Below are 19,063 nucleotides of genomic sequence, written 5' to 3' on the forward strand. Positions count from 1 at the left end.
TTCCAGCACTTCGGGACAGTGCTGAGCGAGTAGGGAGTAGCGGTGTAAAACAAAAAAACTTGGCGATTAAAAACAGTGGCGGAGAGTTTATTGCCAGTTCTTCTCTTCCGTTCTACGCCCTTGATTTGAGAACTGGCAGTAAGTGTAAAATTAGAAGCATTTAATGTATATTTCTCTTTTTGACGTTCATAAGTGTACATTGTATTTATATGAATAAATGATTTCTGACTTTGACTTTGACTTAAGTATAGGTACCGGACAGGGCGCGTTGGAACCGGAGCAAACTCAGTAGCACGAATACGCAAGCATTCGTCGATGCAGAATGATAATTTCCGATTTTAATAGTTGTATATTAAAACAGATACCTAGTTGTGGTAGTTTATATAGCCAAATCCGGAGTTCGACTTCACGTAAAATATTAATGTTTACATACACACAACTTACTTAATGAAACTCATAAGAACTGCGCAATTTGTGTCATCTTCTTTAATCGGCCAAAGTTGACAACGGCCGGTGAACCGAAATCGCAGATTAGGTCACAAAATTACTCTAAACAGTCATATTCTTGATGGCGGATAAATGACTTCCTGTTACTTGCTACAATGGAACATCATTCTCGACCGAGAATAGACCCGCCGTGGGAGACTCTCACGATTTTATTGCGGATATATATTTTTTTCTATGTTTCTAATTAACTGATTTTTTACTGGCCCGCTTTTACTTTAATTGCGCTTCAAATTATGCTATAAGTGAGGTAAATATAAATACAAATGTTTGAATAAGAGGTCTAAAATTAACCTCGAATGTTAACACAAAAATTGCAAAATGTATTGTTAAACGCGAAAGTCGAAGATGGCTGGCCCAATTCGAGTTTGTTTTTTTTATTCCTTGAACTTATAGAGACAAATTGTTGGGATATCAATAATAAAACGAAAAATTAACTGTCTCTATGGAAAGAAAAAAACATATTGCAGAATGTATTGTTAAACACGAAAGTCGAAGATGGCTGGCCCAATTCGAGTTTCTTTTTTTTATTCCTTGAACTTTGAGTATAGAGAAAAATTGTTCGGATATCAAAAAAAAATTAACCGTCTCTATGGAAGGAAAAACATATTTACGCGAAGCGAAGTTAGCTAGTAATATTTGTTTAATAAAAATGTTTCCTACGTGTATATCAATAGGTCAAATGACCTGATGAACATTCCTTGCTATGAAGAGAAGCTAGATTTTGGGTTGAACCGTGGCCACCACTGCAAAATCTATCTACTGTATGTACCCACTGCTAGGTACTGCTTGTGCGTTCGTTACCTTATGTAACAAATAATAGTGTCTTACATAGGTATAGATGAATGTAAGAAATTTCCTGTTATCTAAGAGTCAAACCACAAAGAGCCGTTTGCCCCTTTCAAATTAACACACCATTTATCTTTATATATGTAATTCTACTGTACGTGCGTATATAACTGAACTCCTACTAAACGACTGGACCGATTTGAATATTTTTTTTTTGTATGCGTTTGGGCGGCGCTCTAAAATGGTTTACATTCATAAGTCAGGCAGGTAGATGGCACTGCAGTCGGTAACTGGGTTATTTATCTATACAGATGTGCATGTGTTCGTAATTAAACTCCACAGAGTTTGATGAAACTTTTTGTGTTTTCCAAGTAGAGTCGAGAATTATTAAAATTATTAGATTTTTTTTGGCTTCAGACGTGTGTACAGGACGTTTGTCCGCTAGTAGTGTATAATATTACAAGACGCCGTTTGCGTATATAACATCCCAAATAACTGTTTCTATACATGAAATTATGATTAAATTATATTTATTTACGTAAAATGTAATTGTAAAATCATTTGAAATGCAGTCTACATAGGGACCTAAAATATCTTGGACCTAATCTATGTGATAGTAGTTTTTATTGTATAATGGTCTATAGGTCTATTACCTACCATCACGTGTTTAAATGTTAGATGCATAAATAAAACAATATAATTGTGACTCGATAACAACCATTCACAAAGGCGACTTTATTAAAGCGAAAACACGTACAATAGTTCGAACTCATGGCATTACATACAGCTTATATAACATAATACATAACATAGGTTTACCCAGTACAAAATGATGTAAGCATCTAATTATAGGAATATCTTTTGATTTGAAACGTCGAGCAAGCTTTATAAGTTTATTTGGCGCGCAATTCAAAACTCTGCTCTTTGTTTATTAATTGATTATTTGCGTAAGCGAATATTTTGACAGAGCTCACAATATTTCTCTATTGTCGAATTAGGCACATAACATACCACCTTACCCACTATAATCTATGAATAAATACATTTAACAGATCTCATATACTTATATAAAAATATAAATTGCTGATTATTTTATCTATATTAACTTTAGTGATTAACTATGTATATTAAAATATTAATTAGCAACGATTAAATTGTACTTAATTACTGGTTACGTAATTCTAAAGTATAATATTCGTATATATTTTATAACAAAAACCCCAAAAGTTTAAAATTAAGTCAAGAAAAACCTCGTCTTCAAAGGAAGTCAGACTAGACTAAGAAATGAAAGTGAAATTTGAAAATTACCGGGTTTTTATTTAACTTTTCATGAAAAGATGGAATTTCTAAGTATAGTATTTTTTTTCATCATAACGTGAATATATTATACGTTACTCAATCAGTCAGGATAGTTGAAAATATATTAATATAAAGATAAAGAACTTCCATAGACAGTAATACAAACACTGAAATAAAACATTGTTTCGTTATAAAACGTCTTCAAGACTGATATCATAGACTAAAGAGTTGCCAGTTAAATTGATTATAATTGTTCGTCTTGCGACCAGGCTCACGTTTTACGACAGCGCCTTGTCTCTCTTTTAACTATCATTTAGTTTCCACAATTCTGTGGCATAAATCCCAAATTATAACACAATAGACAAACGATTACTTCGCCATACTTCCCGCCATTTTCTTTGTTTACTTTGTATAAGCTATATGAGAAATGACAAATGACAGATGATAGATGACAACTAACTTGACCAGTTTTAGTAATTATGAAACATTTCGGGGCTTTTATTAAACGCTTGTATAATATTGATCCCATTAAAAGGACGGAGTTTGTAAGCAATTTTGTTTATTAGCTCTTAACATTAGTCAAATAGAGCACCAATTGTTTGATCTTACACGACTAGTAAGCAAACATTAATTTCAGTAGTTTTGGGGGGAAATAAATGTTGCCAACAATAGTATTAAAATATTTCAACATCGCGAATCGCCAAAAACATTCATTTTTTAAATATGAACAATAAAATTCCAAAACTATTCGAACACAATTTTTCGAATTAAAGCTAATTCTGACGGAGTATTTTTCCTTAACGCTTAACAAACAAGCTATATGAAAAATATAATCTATGAACAAACTCCACGCACAATAAACCACACATTTGTTGCCTTGTTACCATGGTTACGATGTTATTTATTGCTAAATATCTATTTAACACGCATCGATCTTTGCTTGTTCATATTGGTGAGCATTAACGATATATAGGACGTGAGCAAATCGTCCATTTTATAGCCCAATGAAGTTTCGCAGAGGAGTTTTGACCCTCGAACGAGGTTTCCGATCGTCATGTGGAAGTACGTGTTGCCGGAAGACCAGTTCGATATCCTTGTGAATGGATGTGTGATTAGAATTTCCTGTGAAATGAATTTGTTTTGTTAATTTAAAAGTGAATGATACATTTTTGATCGCTTACATACCTTATGTATAAATTTACGGCCGTTTTGTTCTTAAGGCTGTCGTATAGATAATTTGACAAAATATTGACCGTACTTATAACAATATTTGACATATCAGGTACATCGCACGTCTATTTACAGTTAGTCAATAGAATGCAGAATGTATAAAAAATGTGTTGATTCATTATAAAAATTCAATATCATGATTTGGGACTTTTAAATTAACCTGTGTCAAGGTTTTGTATTGCTATAATATAGATCCTATAGATATTAATTATAACTTTATAAAACATTTTTAAATACCTAATATCGTATGTTGAATTTGACAGCTGACATATGTATATACAAATAATATGAGTACCGAAAAATAACATTCAATCAATCACAAATATAAATATTTTACATAGCTAGAGTTTTTATGATCCTTGGTTATATATAAGTTGCCCTAAATATATAGTTTGAACTGACACTAATTGATGACTATGTATAATATTCTTTTTTATACTTTTGTTTTACCTTGGTCTGTGGGTGAATCAAACTCACGCCATGTTTGTTTATGGCGATCAGCAATAATTCAGGGTAATTTGGCTCCGTCGTTTGCTTCACTTCGAAAAATGCTGATCCAAATGTTGGCCACCGGTAAATAACCTGAAAGGGTCAGAATTAACATTTTTATTGCGGTAACTTTAGTCCAATAATTTATTTAATTAAAATTATTATTATTTAAAGTTAAAACCTTATCCTCCTAATTAAATAATTAATTAATATTTTAGTTTTACCCGTTTTATTTTAATACCAAGTAAAGAAAATACAAGAGAAGTTCGTCAATGTGATTCATGCCTAACTTCACGCTACAAGCCGCCATTTTGAATGAATTCACAGGTCCGTCGTACTTGTATCTTTCGTTCTAAATTCGTATTGTTAAAATTGGAGTAAAAGGATAAATACCAGACATTATAAGACTATAAGTGTATTAGCGTTCCAAATTAATGTATAAAATCAAATTATTCGTTTTAATTATAATGTATTATATAAATATGCTTTGATTTCTCCATTATTAATGTCTAAGTAATTGTATGTATTATGTAGTTTTGCACTTCTACATAATGTATAATACTTTTATATAAACAGAGCTCACTATATAAAAAAGCTCATCAGCTGTCTTGGAAAACATCACTCGAAAGCGACAAGGCTGCCCGTTATTTAATTATTTTTATTGTACTGTATTTCGTAACGAAGTGTACATAGATAAAATTAATAAAATTAGTTTTTTTTGTACAGTAGGAAAATATTCTTGAATTTAAATAAAAAAATATTATTGCACACGGTTGAAGAACACGCGATAAATTTGACGGTAGATATATTAAAAAAAGCATAACGCTAACCTTTAGGAAGGTAATCTTCGCATCTTCGGGGGTCATTCCAGCATCCTGATTGTATGACGCAACGATAGCACGTTTCCAATCGGCGGAACTTTGCAATTTTATGAGGTCGGCTGGGACTAGTTCACGGAGCATTTGACTGTAAAAAAAACACTATATGTAAATACTTCTATTATATAATTGGATAAAGGTAACTAAAATAAACACGGCCATAACGGACCTAGAGTTGCTAAAAAATTAACAGCAATAATAATGTTACCTAACATTAGTTATGTATATTTTAGTTAATAATTAGAAGGGCAAACCAAATGTTAACAATCATAGCACACTTGAAGCCAAGATGAGCATTTTGGTTTTTACCACGCTCGTTTCCGATAATGTCCATATTTTTTTCAACTTCACTACCCCTAATTTTATATTTGTTATAACGTCATGTATTAAACAATTGAAGTCAGTTCAAACCTAGCTTCTAACAAAGTACATATTTTAGTTAACATAAATTTCCACATACCCACAACAACCGTCACTGAACTTACCTCAAGGGAAATTTGGTACAAACACTTCTCTCAAAGAATTAAATTTATTTTTATTAAGCAAAATAGTAGTAATGGTCTCCTTACGGTATCGCTTGTAACTCTTGCTTGTTATCGCCGAATCGGGCTCGGTAAGCCAAAGAAGCCAAGCGAGCAGCTTCCTCCCGCCCACAACGGTGATACCCGCGAAGCAGCTTCGGCAGCTCCTGGTGGAAGTGGAAGATCACGTCTGCAGCTCGGTCCTTGCCCGGGACCGTGTTCGTCCATAGCTTCTTCATAAAGAACACCTGGGAATATGGTCATGTAGGTGATGATGGTATTTATATTAAATAAATGCATTTATTTCGTATTCCTATATCTAGCATAAATTATATCTAAACAAAACACAAATATACTAACGATTTAGATAAAGATGGAATACATAATATATACAAAAAGGTCCAAATTATTATTATATTATATATAATAGTATTTACGACTGGTAAAAATATTAAATACGTAATACCTAATAGGGCAATCCTGTGTGATGGTGTGAAAGTGATGGTATGTATGTGGGGTGTGTGAAAATATCGTCACCAAGTTTACCTGATATGTAAATTGCGGTGTGATACCGTCTCGCGTCGGTCTCGCCTTCTTGATCCAGTCAGTTAAATGTCTTACAAAATCGAAGAAAAAGTCGCCTTCGGGAACGGATATAACCTTATCAGCTATCTTGACGAATAAACTAAAACCTTCACTGGATCTGAGATTCAATCTTTGGGCGATATTTTGACAGAAGTCTTTCGCTCTAGTAGACGAATCTACTTCGAATGCCTCATCCGTGTCGTCGGGGAAGTATACTTTGTGGAATATTTGAGTGGTCTTATGCTGTATGGCTTCCACTTCCACTTGATGAGGCGGGTATTTTCGCTGGCCATTTCTTAAGGTCTTTTGAAGTCTTTGGAGTGAATCTTGAGCAATTGGATATCTTCTTGTCCTAAGGAATAATGTTAACTCTCTGAGAAGGCCTTGACTGCACGCGAATAAACCTGTCGCAAGCCACATTAACTCCCATCCTCTCTCTTCGGACATTCTATTTCTGTTATCAGTCAGTTGCTTCATTACTTGGCAGTATATTTCATCTCGCAGAATTTCATGCTTCAGCGGCCCATCAAAGATATGGTCTGTGTATTCATTACCAATCCTAGGACGTTTTGAAGGTAAATCACCCATGTATTTCAATATGGCAGTGAAGGCGAAACATGCCTCTTCAGCTAACTCTTCTTTGGCTTGCAACTTCTTGAGCAAAGGTTGTTTTATAGGCTCTCTAAAATGGCGCCACAATTCTTCAGCACCACCTCTTTTCGCCGAGGAAAGTGTCAAAGTCTTGGAAGCTGTTCTTTTAGGGGGTAGCCTGAAGTGATCTAATGCGTACTCTAAAAGTGTGTGTGGTTTGTCTCTAGGGTCTGTGCCATTAAACGTACTGGTAGGGGCTTTTCGACCGTGCTGGGCACCTTCTTGGCAAAATAGTGATAAAATATCTGCAGGTGGCTTTGTTAACGCTGGTAATACATAAACTGTTTCGGCTGGAAAATCTCCTCTCTCCATAGACCTTTCACAACGACCGATACACCAGCCATTGTTCAGTACAGATTCCCCTGTACTGTCTTCTTCTAATACAATAAGATCCCCTTTTTGGAAAGTCAAAAAGCTGGACCCTTCACCCGGTGCCTTGTAGTCCTGCAATGCGATGACGAATTTCGATCTCTTTTTTAAACCTTCCAAGAAGTAAACGACTAGATCTCTAATGTCTTCGGCATTAGGGCTTTGGAAAGTAAATTCTTCACCGCGCACTGTGGCTAAACTGAAAGTTTGCGTGAACACCTTGTTAGTTTTTTGACTGGAAACTGTTGTAATTTCAGGGAACGATAACTCGAGTAGCACCTGCTCTTGATCATCGACGACATACACCCCAGTCCAGTTCACAGCGATAATGACATCGTTTTTGGGTAAGTTGGGGCCGGAATTTCTATACGCCTCATAAAATCTAGAGAACAATAGGGGCCATTTAAACTTAGCATAACTCACAACGTCTTCTTTAACTCTATATGCAGGAACTTTTTCTTTAACATAATAACTCTTTTTGTACGCTTGCACCACGAGAGCGCCCCATCGATCGACAGCTTTTTCAACGCCTGTTAAGCAATAATCTGGTATATAATTTGGCAATAATGTATATAAACGCTCATTATTCATGTCTTGAGCGTATTCAATATAATATTGCTGAGCGGCAATCATCGCTAAATCTTCTTCCTTATCACACCTATACTCGCCGAATTTGACACCCCGTACAACCTGCTGATAAATAAGATTGGTCGCTACTTGGTCCTCAGTAGGGTCATGCCAAGGTGCAAATATTTCTTTTCTAAAGAACAACCTCCATGGAGCGTTTCTTTCTTGCGCTCCTTGTTCTTTTGCATATTGTTCACATTGCGAAATAGCATCCATTACGTGATCACCACCACTGCCAAGTGAACTTACTTTATCAAACAACGCAATGTATAAAGAAAAACCAAACTGATCACGCAAACCGATCTTGTCCGATAATTGGTTGCATAATTCCCTTGCAGTTGTAGCTGAATCAGCTAAAAGTGTTTTCGTATTACCGTCCATGAAAGTTATAGGCAACATTATTGGTTTTTTAGACTTTGTAGCCTGCAGCTCCAGCCAGGAAGGTGGTTGATTTCTGGTTCCATTGTTGAAAGTCCTCTTCAAGCGGTCCTCGCAATATGGTGCATAGCCGGGTGGTCCCTCCCTGATAAACGCTCTAAGATAATTAACAAATTTCTCACTCGGAGCGAAGCAACCGACACACAACGACAATAAAATCCAACCGCGTGCATGTGAGGACTTAGAGGGGTTGTTGGTCAGCTGTTTACAAATCTGACAGTAAATCTCATCTCTTAGTTCTGCACGCAGTATCCCATGTCCAATAATGAAGTGAAGTTTTTCCAAATTTGAGGTTGGACGCGATTCCAACCACGATTGATAGCTATCCGCTGTGTATTCTTCATCCTGAAATTAAAACAGTATTAATAAGAATTACATTAAAATCTATTTTATGTTTAGGTATTTCGTTGTATCATACCTGTAGTTTCCTTCTAACATCTTCTCCAAGCTTGTTCTTCCTCTTCAATGTCAACGAGACAAGTTTGTGTCTAATCGACCTTGGCTTCTGTTTGTTCAAATAGGCATCGGGATCTACGCCCATCATTTGTGCTTCTTGAAACTCCTTGGACCTAATGAAGTTCCTTCCAAGAGTCGCCGTAACCTTTGACATTACTGATGTGTTATCTCTGTCCATTGTATGATATCTAGGTTCCGGTAGATCTCCAGTAAAACGCAATATTGTTATCCATAACGCTTGAGCGGCCTAAAATAACACAGATCATTATCGTGCGGCTACTTAAAAAAACCATTAGGATAATCAGATTTTAAAATCGTATCAGTGAACATCTATCAAAAAACAATTAAGAATGTTTCGTTATCAGTACTTACCAATTGATCGCCCTGAGTATGTAGTGGTAACAAAGGATGTTTTAATGGCTTCCGCGAGTACTGATGGGTGACGTTGCCCTGGAAGTAAGTGGCTGCGAACTTTTGGAACTTGAACTCGGACAAATCTTCTTCATCTTCTGACGTTGTCTGCATTGGGGTCACCATCTAAAAATACATTTAATGTATCTTATTATTTGATCATTTAATGTATGTAATTCGTTTAATGATTTGATGTACTATTATTTCAATAATTGTATTAAAAACCCTTATATTTTTGCTATAGTTTCTATAGTTTGAGAAAATATAAATAAAATTTATATTATTAATCATTCGGGTAGCCGATACTTACCTCTTGTTGATCAGCCCTTTGTTGGGGCAAATCGCTAAATGCACAAGTATCTTTGGGAGCCGGTGCTTCACTGCTAGAATCTGGAAGGAAGTCAAACATAGCTTCCACCAGTTTACTGTCATCGACTGGCTCGTCTTGTTTACGAGCTGCTTCTTGCAGTAGCGTTCTTTTGGCTTCTAATTGTCGTTTTTCTTCAAGTGCTAATTCTGCGTCACGCCGTTCAAGTTCATACATACGCTCCTAGAACAGTACAGTTAAAATAAAGATTTCGGATATAACCAATGTAAATCTATAATAATATTTTATAATTGCTGGTCTATTTGAATCACGCTAATTTGAAGAATTATCGGCTCGAATTGAAAAATTGTTTTGTGTGGTGTACAAGGTTGTATAGGGCCTCGGAATATTAACATTATGCTAAGACCGAATTACTGGGGCTGAAACCGGCCAATAGCGTTAGTCAGAAGTCATTTAAAAAAATAAGATTCTTAGTAAAATGCAGCATATTTCAGCAATTTATCAATATACCTTGTGTTCCTCTTAAACTCTATATAATTAAACCAGGGGAAATTATTTTAATAATGAAAGAGTAATTAAAATAAAATTAGATAGATTCTATTCCGAAAAATGAACTTCATGATTGAATCTTATAAGTATAAGACAGTGAAAGTGTTAGCATACTTGCCCACTTCTCAGCTCTCCATAAATGGCTTGGACGATTTGTAATAAAATTGTCCCCAATACGAATACGCCACATTATTAACCCACTTCAAAAATCTCGAAGCGGTCCCATTTATCCGATTTTATAAATTATTATTTACAATTATTAATTATTTTTATATAGACGATCGGTCGTCTTGCCAACTAGATATTAATTGAGGGTTTTCATTGCATTTCAACAGGTTTAGTTATGCAAGCGAAACCTAGTGTAATTGTATAATTAGGGATATGAATCGAGATTAATTTTACATTATCTTTTTATTAGATATTTTCGTAAAATATTCTAACGATACCTTCGTCTTTAGATAGTTAGCGCTGGCAGTGATATTTTTAAGGATTTGTAATATATTTAAAGTAATAGATTTGTTTATATAAGAAATGTATGTTTTTTAGAAAGCTTTAAATCATATAATTATTTTTGAGAAATTAAAGAAACGCGCTTATTTTCGAGCGGAAGATTCTTTGGTCCTGTTTGCGACGACCGTGGGGTTTGGGGTATTCGCTACTTTATATCATTGACGATGCCAACATCGTGCAATTTATAAAATGAAACAGGCTCAAATGGCTGGGACGTGTGATTCGAATGGCGGACGTCAGAACCTAGGTCCTTACAAAACCAAGAACCTGGAAGCAAGAGAAAACTCGGTAGACCGAGGCTCCGTTGGTGGAGTGGAGTTGAGAAGGAGCTCGAAACAATAGGGGTTCGCAATTGGAAGTGGGAAGCTCTGGATAGATTGCGATGGCGAAGTGTACTTGAGGAGGCCCACAAGAGGCTGTATAACCATTGATAATTAATGAAACGCGCACACAAAATAACAAAAAAGATATTTAAAAAAAACATGTAATCGACCGCAGTGTTAACTTAGCTCAGTACACTTGACCAGGTTTGCCGACCTGGAGAATGTTTGACCACGGCTAAGCTACTAGTGACGTAATAGCAAGTAAACAAGTGTGTACAACAACACTGATTTTTATCCAGAATACTTTATATTTTTCAGTTCTAAAAAAACGGTATAAGCGCAGAGAATTCCATTCACTTAGTTAGAAAATTTAAATTTAAGTTAGATTATTTGTGTACATCGAGTTATCAAATTATTAAAAAATAACCTATATAATATAAAAATATTTATTGCTCTGCAAATATTAAAATTTAAAGTATGTAACCTGAAAAATTGACTCTTAAAAAACAAAATAAAAATATGAATTTATTATTCGCAAGTAACACTTACCAGTTACGTATTCATATCAATTATCAAAGAATTATTAAGACAAAAATTATGAATTTTTATTCGCAGTTTGTTCTGAGTGTTTGTTGAAAATGATGCTACGAATCCCCAGAATCCTAGTTGCGGACAGAACTTATTCATTAATTTTCACCCACTAGGATTTTCAGATGAAAAAGAATGTCATTATTAATATTAAAAAGCGTTAGGTTCTCAGAGACGTCAATTAATTTTTTTCTAAACGTAGAATAATCATTATAATTAAACATTCGGCAACCAAAAGCCTTTTAGTTAAAAATTTAAACCATATCAGTTTTTTTTAATTCTCTAAACACCATGCGTTATGTACATTACATACTAAAACCTATGTATCGTATTACTAGAATAATGTTTATAACAATATGTGGTATAGGGGATATGATAATATTTTTATTGATATATGTCTAAATACTCCGAGAGAGAAGTCTAGATCCCTTTTTATTTTACCACCTCCATTGACAAGAAATGGCTAAGAATCATATTTTATAAACCAATCGATAGTTAAAGATATATATTGTCTTGCAAAACGAGTAATTCTCAACTAGTTCAAGTTACGTATTAATTACTTAATTTCTACGTGTTGCGCATTGTTAAGTATTAAAATGATCTATATATGAGCGATACTTCATCACTTCATAAACCGATATTGATAATTATTTTTAATTAATGGAGATATTATCTTCGGCTTGAGCATTGGCATTCTCTGGCCATAATAATTAAACACACCCGAACGCATTTGTGTCTAACATTAAAATAAATAAATCAGTGCTACAACCTTTTTATGTCTGAACCTTAGATTTTTGCATCTGTTTTATGATGATTTGTTAATCTAATAGGCACATAGAATGAAATTCCATTAGTGCACAGGCTGGGATTTTTATATCTAGCAATACTAAAATCCTGGTCATTTATTTGGTATTTTCGACATAGCCTAATTAATCAAAATTAATTTTAAAAAATACTAATTGTAACGCGTCATAATAATGTTCAATGATAATTTTTAGGTATTGATAGAGTCTTTTCTTTATGCTTTTAATTAATCAAAATTAATTTAAAAAAATACTAATTGTAACGCGTCATAATAATGTTTAATGATAATTTTAAGGTATTGATAGAGTCTTTTCTTTATGCTTTTAATTAATCAAAATTAATTTAAAAAAATACTAATTGTAACGCGTCATAATAATGTTCAATGATAATTTTTAGGTATTGATAGAGTCTTTTCTTTATGCTTTTAATTAATCAAAATTAATTTTAAAAAATACTAATTGTAACGCGTCATAATAATGTTCAATGATAATTTTTAGGTATTGATAGAGTCTTTTCATTATGCTTTTAATTAATAAAAATTGTGTATATTAAGAATATTAAAAAGGCATACCGTATAGAAATCTAAAAGGCAACGCACTATCATTGTAATATAATTTTAAAGTAATTGAAACAACACACATGTTACCACTTAATATAATTTCTACTGACTTGACAATATTAAAATCAAATTTTTCACTATCTATAATTAATTTGGTTGATAATATCTATCAGAACAATCTAGATAATCTCAATTTCGAGTGCTTTATAACTGGAATTGGATTTTTTGTTTCCATAACGTTATTCTTATTGACTGTAATAAAAACAGATTGATTTGGAGTAATTTTATTACTTTAAAAGTGTCTTCGCGAACCTAATTTTAATTTATATGTTTTTTCACTTAACCTACCTTTTTACTAGCTACATACCAACATATGGAACATTTTGCTTTGCTATCCCCATAGAGTTCGCTTTTCACGAATGACAAATGATTTTCAGATTTCCATCTTCAAGGATTTTTTCAAATTGCAGCTGGACCAATTCGAGGTTTGCGCTTAGCAACATATTTTGCAATTCATTTTTATTTATATAGATTAGATTTAGATATTTTCGTTATTTAGGTAAACATTTTGGATCGCTAAAATTAAATAAATATTTGGCGCCTTGCTTTGGTCAGTCTAAATTTAGTGAAATTTTTGTGTATTGACAGGACATTTACAAATTATGGTTGATATACTCTGGCATTAATGTATCAAATCTAAACGCAAAACCTTCGAAAAGTATACAAAAATGTTTAGTTGTTTATACATTTACTGAGGACTGGAATAGAGACTTGAGAAATTTTAGGAATATTAGTTACATACATATATAACTGTGTGTAATGTATGAAATATTTGAGGGTTTAGCATACTCGAAGGTTGTGCTATCGATGTTTTAAATAAATAGGACAAAGTAAAAATGTACAGCGAAACGCATGCAGGATTACTAATTAAAACATTATCTAACTAATCAGATATTATCACAACTGTATTACGCGCGTTCAGGTTTGGTTATTATATGAAATATTGATTTATATATAAATATTTATAGAGAAGTGTTGGCCTAGTGGCTTCATCGTGCGACTCGCATCCCTGCGGTCCTAAGTTCGATCCCCGACTATGCACTAATGGACTTTCTTTCTATCTGCGTATTTAACATTCGCTAGAACGGTAACGTAGAACAAAAGCATCACGTACTTGCATATTAGATTAACAAATGCAGTTACAGAAAACTGAGGCTCACACCTAAAAAGTTTGTAGTTCCACTAATTTTTATTGATTTATATAGTGTTATTAAAACTGCCGTTTATATGTACTTCGTTTTATCTATATATTCGTGTATACTTAAACCCATTTCAATCGAATTAACGAAATGTAAAAATAATATTATTTCAAAGTAAATATCTGCTCGCCTTTATAAGATTTGAGATGAAATAAAAAAATCTTCACAAAAACGTCACAATGATACAAGCATTTGTCAGCTACCAGCCGTTAGCAATTGGACATGACTTGTGTTAGCTTCTAATATTTATTTAATTAAATTCTAAACATTTTTATGAAACATATTCTTAAGAATCTTGCTACAAGTGCGCATGTGCAATAGTTATTCATTTGACTCGTTCGGTTGTTTACGAATTGTTACGAATTGACTCGACCATCTCCCCGAAGTGGGATGCTCGAGTCGGAGGAGGGAGTTGTGATTATAAAAGAATTTGTGACACATGCGCACGGGCTTCGGTACAAGTTTGAAGTTATACAGTTCACGTAGGATCAGTGAAGTAAATTATAGTGAATTGGGTCATCATTGAAGTGTTTAATTTCCTACCCTAAGAACTAGATCAACTACCGCTAACACTTGACACTTAGTTTTGGAATCAGGAGGGTAGGCGCAAAACTTTCTTGCTTTCAAAAATTATGATAGCTCTTTGTCTGTGTGTCTTTACGTCAACAAAGATTAGATCAAACATATTTTTCATCTCATTTGATAAGAGAATGTAAATCATACTTAAGCTATACTCAATAAATGCATTAATTATAATCTAGAATCAGCATATTATGATTACTAAGATAACTGGAAGCGTTTGTTGGTTTTTTTTTATAATATTATTTATTTTCGCGAATTTATAATTGATTTTAAAGTGTTATTTAAAGCAAGAGTATGACGATAATCAACTTGAAATCAGATATTATTTAAATTTTCTTATCTTCTTCTATCTTGTCTACATGTATGGTTTAATTACGAAAGATTGGATTTTTGTTTGTAATGGATGAACTACGTATACGTTACGTAATAGAAAAAAGTATTTCCTTTCCTCTGTTTGTTGTGTATCTTGAGAGTGATCTCAGGTTTCAGTTTTCAAATGAAAAAATACTTTTGGATGGTCTATGGTGATTTATGTGTATTTTTACTTTCTATTTTTAATGTATCATCTTTTTAGTTTGGTTTGTTTTTTTTGTTCCTGTTTAGCTTTGTCTTAATAAATGTGTATAACATGTATCTTTGCACTACTTGCCTATCTTATGTAATTTAATACATTTTTAATTTTTCTTTACTCACAGTGGTTGCCTGGAAGAGATCGCTCGTAAACGATAAGGCCGCCAGTTGCCCTCCTTTTGTTTTAATTATGTTCAATTTTTTTTTATATTGTAGTGTAACGAAGTGTAAATAAATAAATATATGTTACAACGAATTAACGCAGACAGCTGGTAATGATCTGATTAGTCAAGCATCAAAGTTAGAATTAATGTTATTAAAAGAAGTAGTTTTTGTTCTCTGTACGAGCGAGTGTAAATGTGCATATAGACAGCCATTGGTACTATGGTATGGCGGGTGGTCAACTGTATAAACACAGCCGTGGTTCGGACATGCAATTAAGCAAAACCCAAATATCGACGACTTGTCAAAAACCTACAACCTAAGCCTACTTGTTTATGAAATAAAAAGATAAACAATGCAATCTAAGGCCAAGTAACGCCTGGATTATACTAATTATTATAATTATTGGAGTGTTCTTTGTGAAAGTGTTTAATTGCGTATAGAAAATATCCATCGACCACTAGACCAACACTGCTGACCACGTATTGAAAAAAAAAAAGGCTAAATAAATCGACTTTTCCAGAAAAATCGTTATTATTATTTTAAAATATATCTCTATATATATAAAATTCTCGTATCAGAATATTCGTTCCCATACTCTTCCGAAACGGTTCAACCGATGTTTATGATTTTTTAATGCATATTCAGTAAGTCTGAGAATCGGCTAGTACTATCTATGTTTTAGTAAGTATATAAGTGATAAGGAGTCCACCCCAAAATTTTATTTTTCAGTTTTTTTTTATTTTTATGACACAGCATACAAAAATACATACAACATTTAATTGTCACCCCTCTAAGATCAACCCCTATTTTTATTATAGTAGATAGGTTATTTTTATTGAACTAAAAAAATGTTTCCTGGAAATAATATACCTGGCAAAACGACGTTTGCCGGGTCAGCTGGTATATTTTTAAAATTAAGCTACCTAATATTACTTATTAGCCATTATTATGGTGTCGGATAATTAATGTAAAGTCTTACTCTATGTTGTGGACTTTATTGTAAGAAAAAAAATATTTTAAAATAAAACCTTATAAAGAAAATTATTAATTAAAGGTTTTCTTAGTATTAATAGCGGCACAGCTATTTAAGCAAGTAAAGATGCGCTACATGAGAACTTAAATGCTCTCTGACAACAGCTTAGAGTCGTTTTAAGGCTTCATAATTAAGTCTCAGCATTTGCCTGTAAATATAATAATCAGTGCAGATATATCGAAGCTCATAAGGCTAATCATCTGCTCACCAATAAATGGGATTTCCAATGCTTATAAAGAAAGTAAAAGATTTGTAAAATTATATAATACTTCTAACTTACCCTATAGTTCTGCTCGGCGATTTCCTTAGCCCGCGTGTTTCCCTGGTGCTGAAGCCTTTGCTCCTCCTGTCTGCGCAAGCGCAGGGCTTCATTATGAGCTATGGTTTCTTGCTTCAACCGCCGGAAACGACGCATAGCGATCAAACGCCGGACATGGCTTTGTATTTTGACTATGGCCCACATTTTGTGTCCGTACGATCGACGGACGAGGTAACCGCGCGCCGCAGCCTTAAAATATTCATATATTTCATGTCTTTGACTTTAACAAAGAGTGCCTCAATATATGAATAAGCTGATTAAAAAAATTACCTGTAATGATACGATATGTCCTCGCAAATGTCTGAAACGGTGAGCCAATACTCTAGCCCGAATCAAAGCCTGAAGCCTCGCGTACCCCACTTTCATCTTGTTATAGCGAATTCTCTGTAACTTGCCACGCCAATGACGCTGGATCAATATGGCCGCTGCCCTCATCTTCAAGAATCGTCTCCTATACACCCAACCACGAATGGACCTTTGCAGTATCAATATCTTCCTTGTGAGCACTCTATCGCGCTCCTGTTCAAGGAATAAATCGTGAGCATCCTTCAGAAAAACTTTGGTATGGCCTAGCTGATAGTCTGATTTTCCCAAAACAGTTGCACAAATTTTGGAGGTAGCAGCCCTACAGTCGGTTTTATGAGCCGGTGGCACCCCTGATATAAGGAACCTGTATCGTTCCACGAACTCTTTGAAACTGTGCCGAATTGGGTAGCCGGCTCTTCGGATCCTGATAGTTTCCATCATGCCCGAATAACGCAGCTGCCGACAACACAGGCCACGGTCGAACAGCATGGGTTTTTTGAACTCATTTGGTTTTATACATCGGATAAAAAAAGGCTGGCACGTCCCCAATGTCCTCATCAATAGATCTAGTGACTTCTTAAATTGGGTGGACAGAGTTGGTGTGCGTTTTCTAGTTTCAGAACCCATCACGATATCGTTCTCAAAAATTTGTTGAAGAAATTTGTTCGTAGAAATATGGATCAGTTGTAGGAGGTCTGCGCTAAAGGTATCTCTGTTTTTCTCCAGAAATCCTCGCGTGTCATAGAAGACTACGCCGGCGAAATGGTTGAGTCCAAAACTGGTGTTAATATCCGACTTTGGTTTAAGGTAGTTCCGGTGAAGGCCGTGTGTCTTGTGCAACTTCGCCAACATCGTTTGATCTGTGCCTTTCGGGAACTTGGATTCCTCGTCGATCAAAGCCATAATGTTCAGTTGTTTCAAAGCGATCAAGTCCAGCGCATCCTGATTATCAACGAACTCTATGTGCTGCCAATTGATCCCTTCGTGGTTATACTCCTCCTGTTCCAATTTGAAGATATGCCTTACGAAGAACTGCTGAAGGTTCTCATTCGCGAAGTTAATACAGAACTGCTCGAAGCTGTTATGGTCGAAGTTTTCAAAACCAAATATATCGAGCACGCCAATTGCAGTACGCGTTGTCGCTTTGGGTTTGTATATGGCAGCGTTTATTTTCTTAACTATTGTTACGAATAGGCGACCGTAAATTCCTTTGACGAATGCATCTCTTATATCTACCGACTGTTCCCTGCTGAGCGTTGATACTACAGTTTCACCGTGAGCAAATAGGGTCTTCCTTGTTAACGCTTTGATGAGGGAAGATACTGGAACGCCCAATAAGTTTGCGACGCGTTTTACATTAAGCTGTTCTATTATTTCCGTTGCGTCCAAGTTGTCTATAACAGTGGCTTCATATTTAATATTACCACAATGTAGAACGGCGGCTAAAAGTTTCAATATTTCCCATATTTCAGATTCCGTGAACAGTAACACTTTCATAGCAGATCGAATGTCCCCAAATTCAGCTGCATCATCCCTTCCCTCGCAACTGAAATTTCCTCCCTGAAAAACAGTATTTTTCTATTTATTTACACTTCGTTACAGTACAATATACAAAATATTGAACATAATTAAATCAAAAGGAGGGCAACTGGCGGCCTTATCGCTTTCGAGCGATCTCTTCCAGGCAACCACTGTGAGTAAAGAAAGAAATAAAAATGTATTAAATTACTACTACTGTACTATTACTACTTACTAAACAGGAACAAAAAAAAACAAACTAAACTAAAAATGTGATACATTAAAAATAGAAAGTAAAATTGAATGTGATTAATCTTCACTTAACGAGTAGACAGTAGATCATTCTTAAGATCACTTTGTATTACTAAAGGTTTGTTGTTTTATATATAAAAAATTGTTAAAA

At 34.3% G+C, this 19,063-nt stretch overlaps 1 protein-coding gene across 3 annotated transcripts in view; it reads right to left on the bottom strand.

The window, feature by feature from the left end:
- Positions 1-1,993: 1,993 nt before the first annotated feature.
- The window catches only part of LOC123707595 (myosin-VIIa), a 39,932-nt gene continuing 22,862 nt past the window's right edge, over positions 1,994-19,063 (bottom strand). For all 3 annotated transcript variants that reach the window (XM_045657777.1, XM_045657778.1, XM_045657776.1), the window contains 10 exons: positions 17,107-18,702; positions 16,798-17,025; positions 9,558-9,797; positions 9,209-9,373; positions 8,799-9,083; positions 6,257-8,725; positions 5,759-5,958; positions 5,142-5,277; positions 4,273-4,404; positions 1,994-3,714 (listed from right to left, as the gene is read on the bottom strand). In XM_045657777.1, the coding sequence (XP_045513733.1) occupies positions 3,508-3,714; positions 4,273-4,404; positions 5,142-5,277; positions 5,759-5,958; positions 6,257-8,725; positions 8,799-9,083; positions 9,209-9,373; positions 9,558-9,797; positions 16,798-17,025; positions 17,107-18,702 (5,658 nt within the window). In that variant the 3' untranslated portion in view covers positions 1,994-3,507. The remainder of the gene's footprint in view (positions 3,715-4,272; positions 4,405-5,141; positions 5,278-5,758; positions 5,959-6,256; positions 8,726-8,798; positions 9,084-9,208; positions 9,374-9,557; positions 9,798-16,797; positions 17,026-17,106; positions 18,703-19,063) is intronic.

This window comes from Pieris brassicae, chromosome 3, assembly GCF_905147105.1.
Source record: "Pieris brassicae chromosome 3, ilPieBrab1.1, whole genome shotgun sequence".
NCBI lineage: Eukaryota > Metazoa > Arthropoda > Insecta > Lepidoptera > Pieridae > Pieris > Pieris brassicae.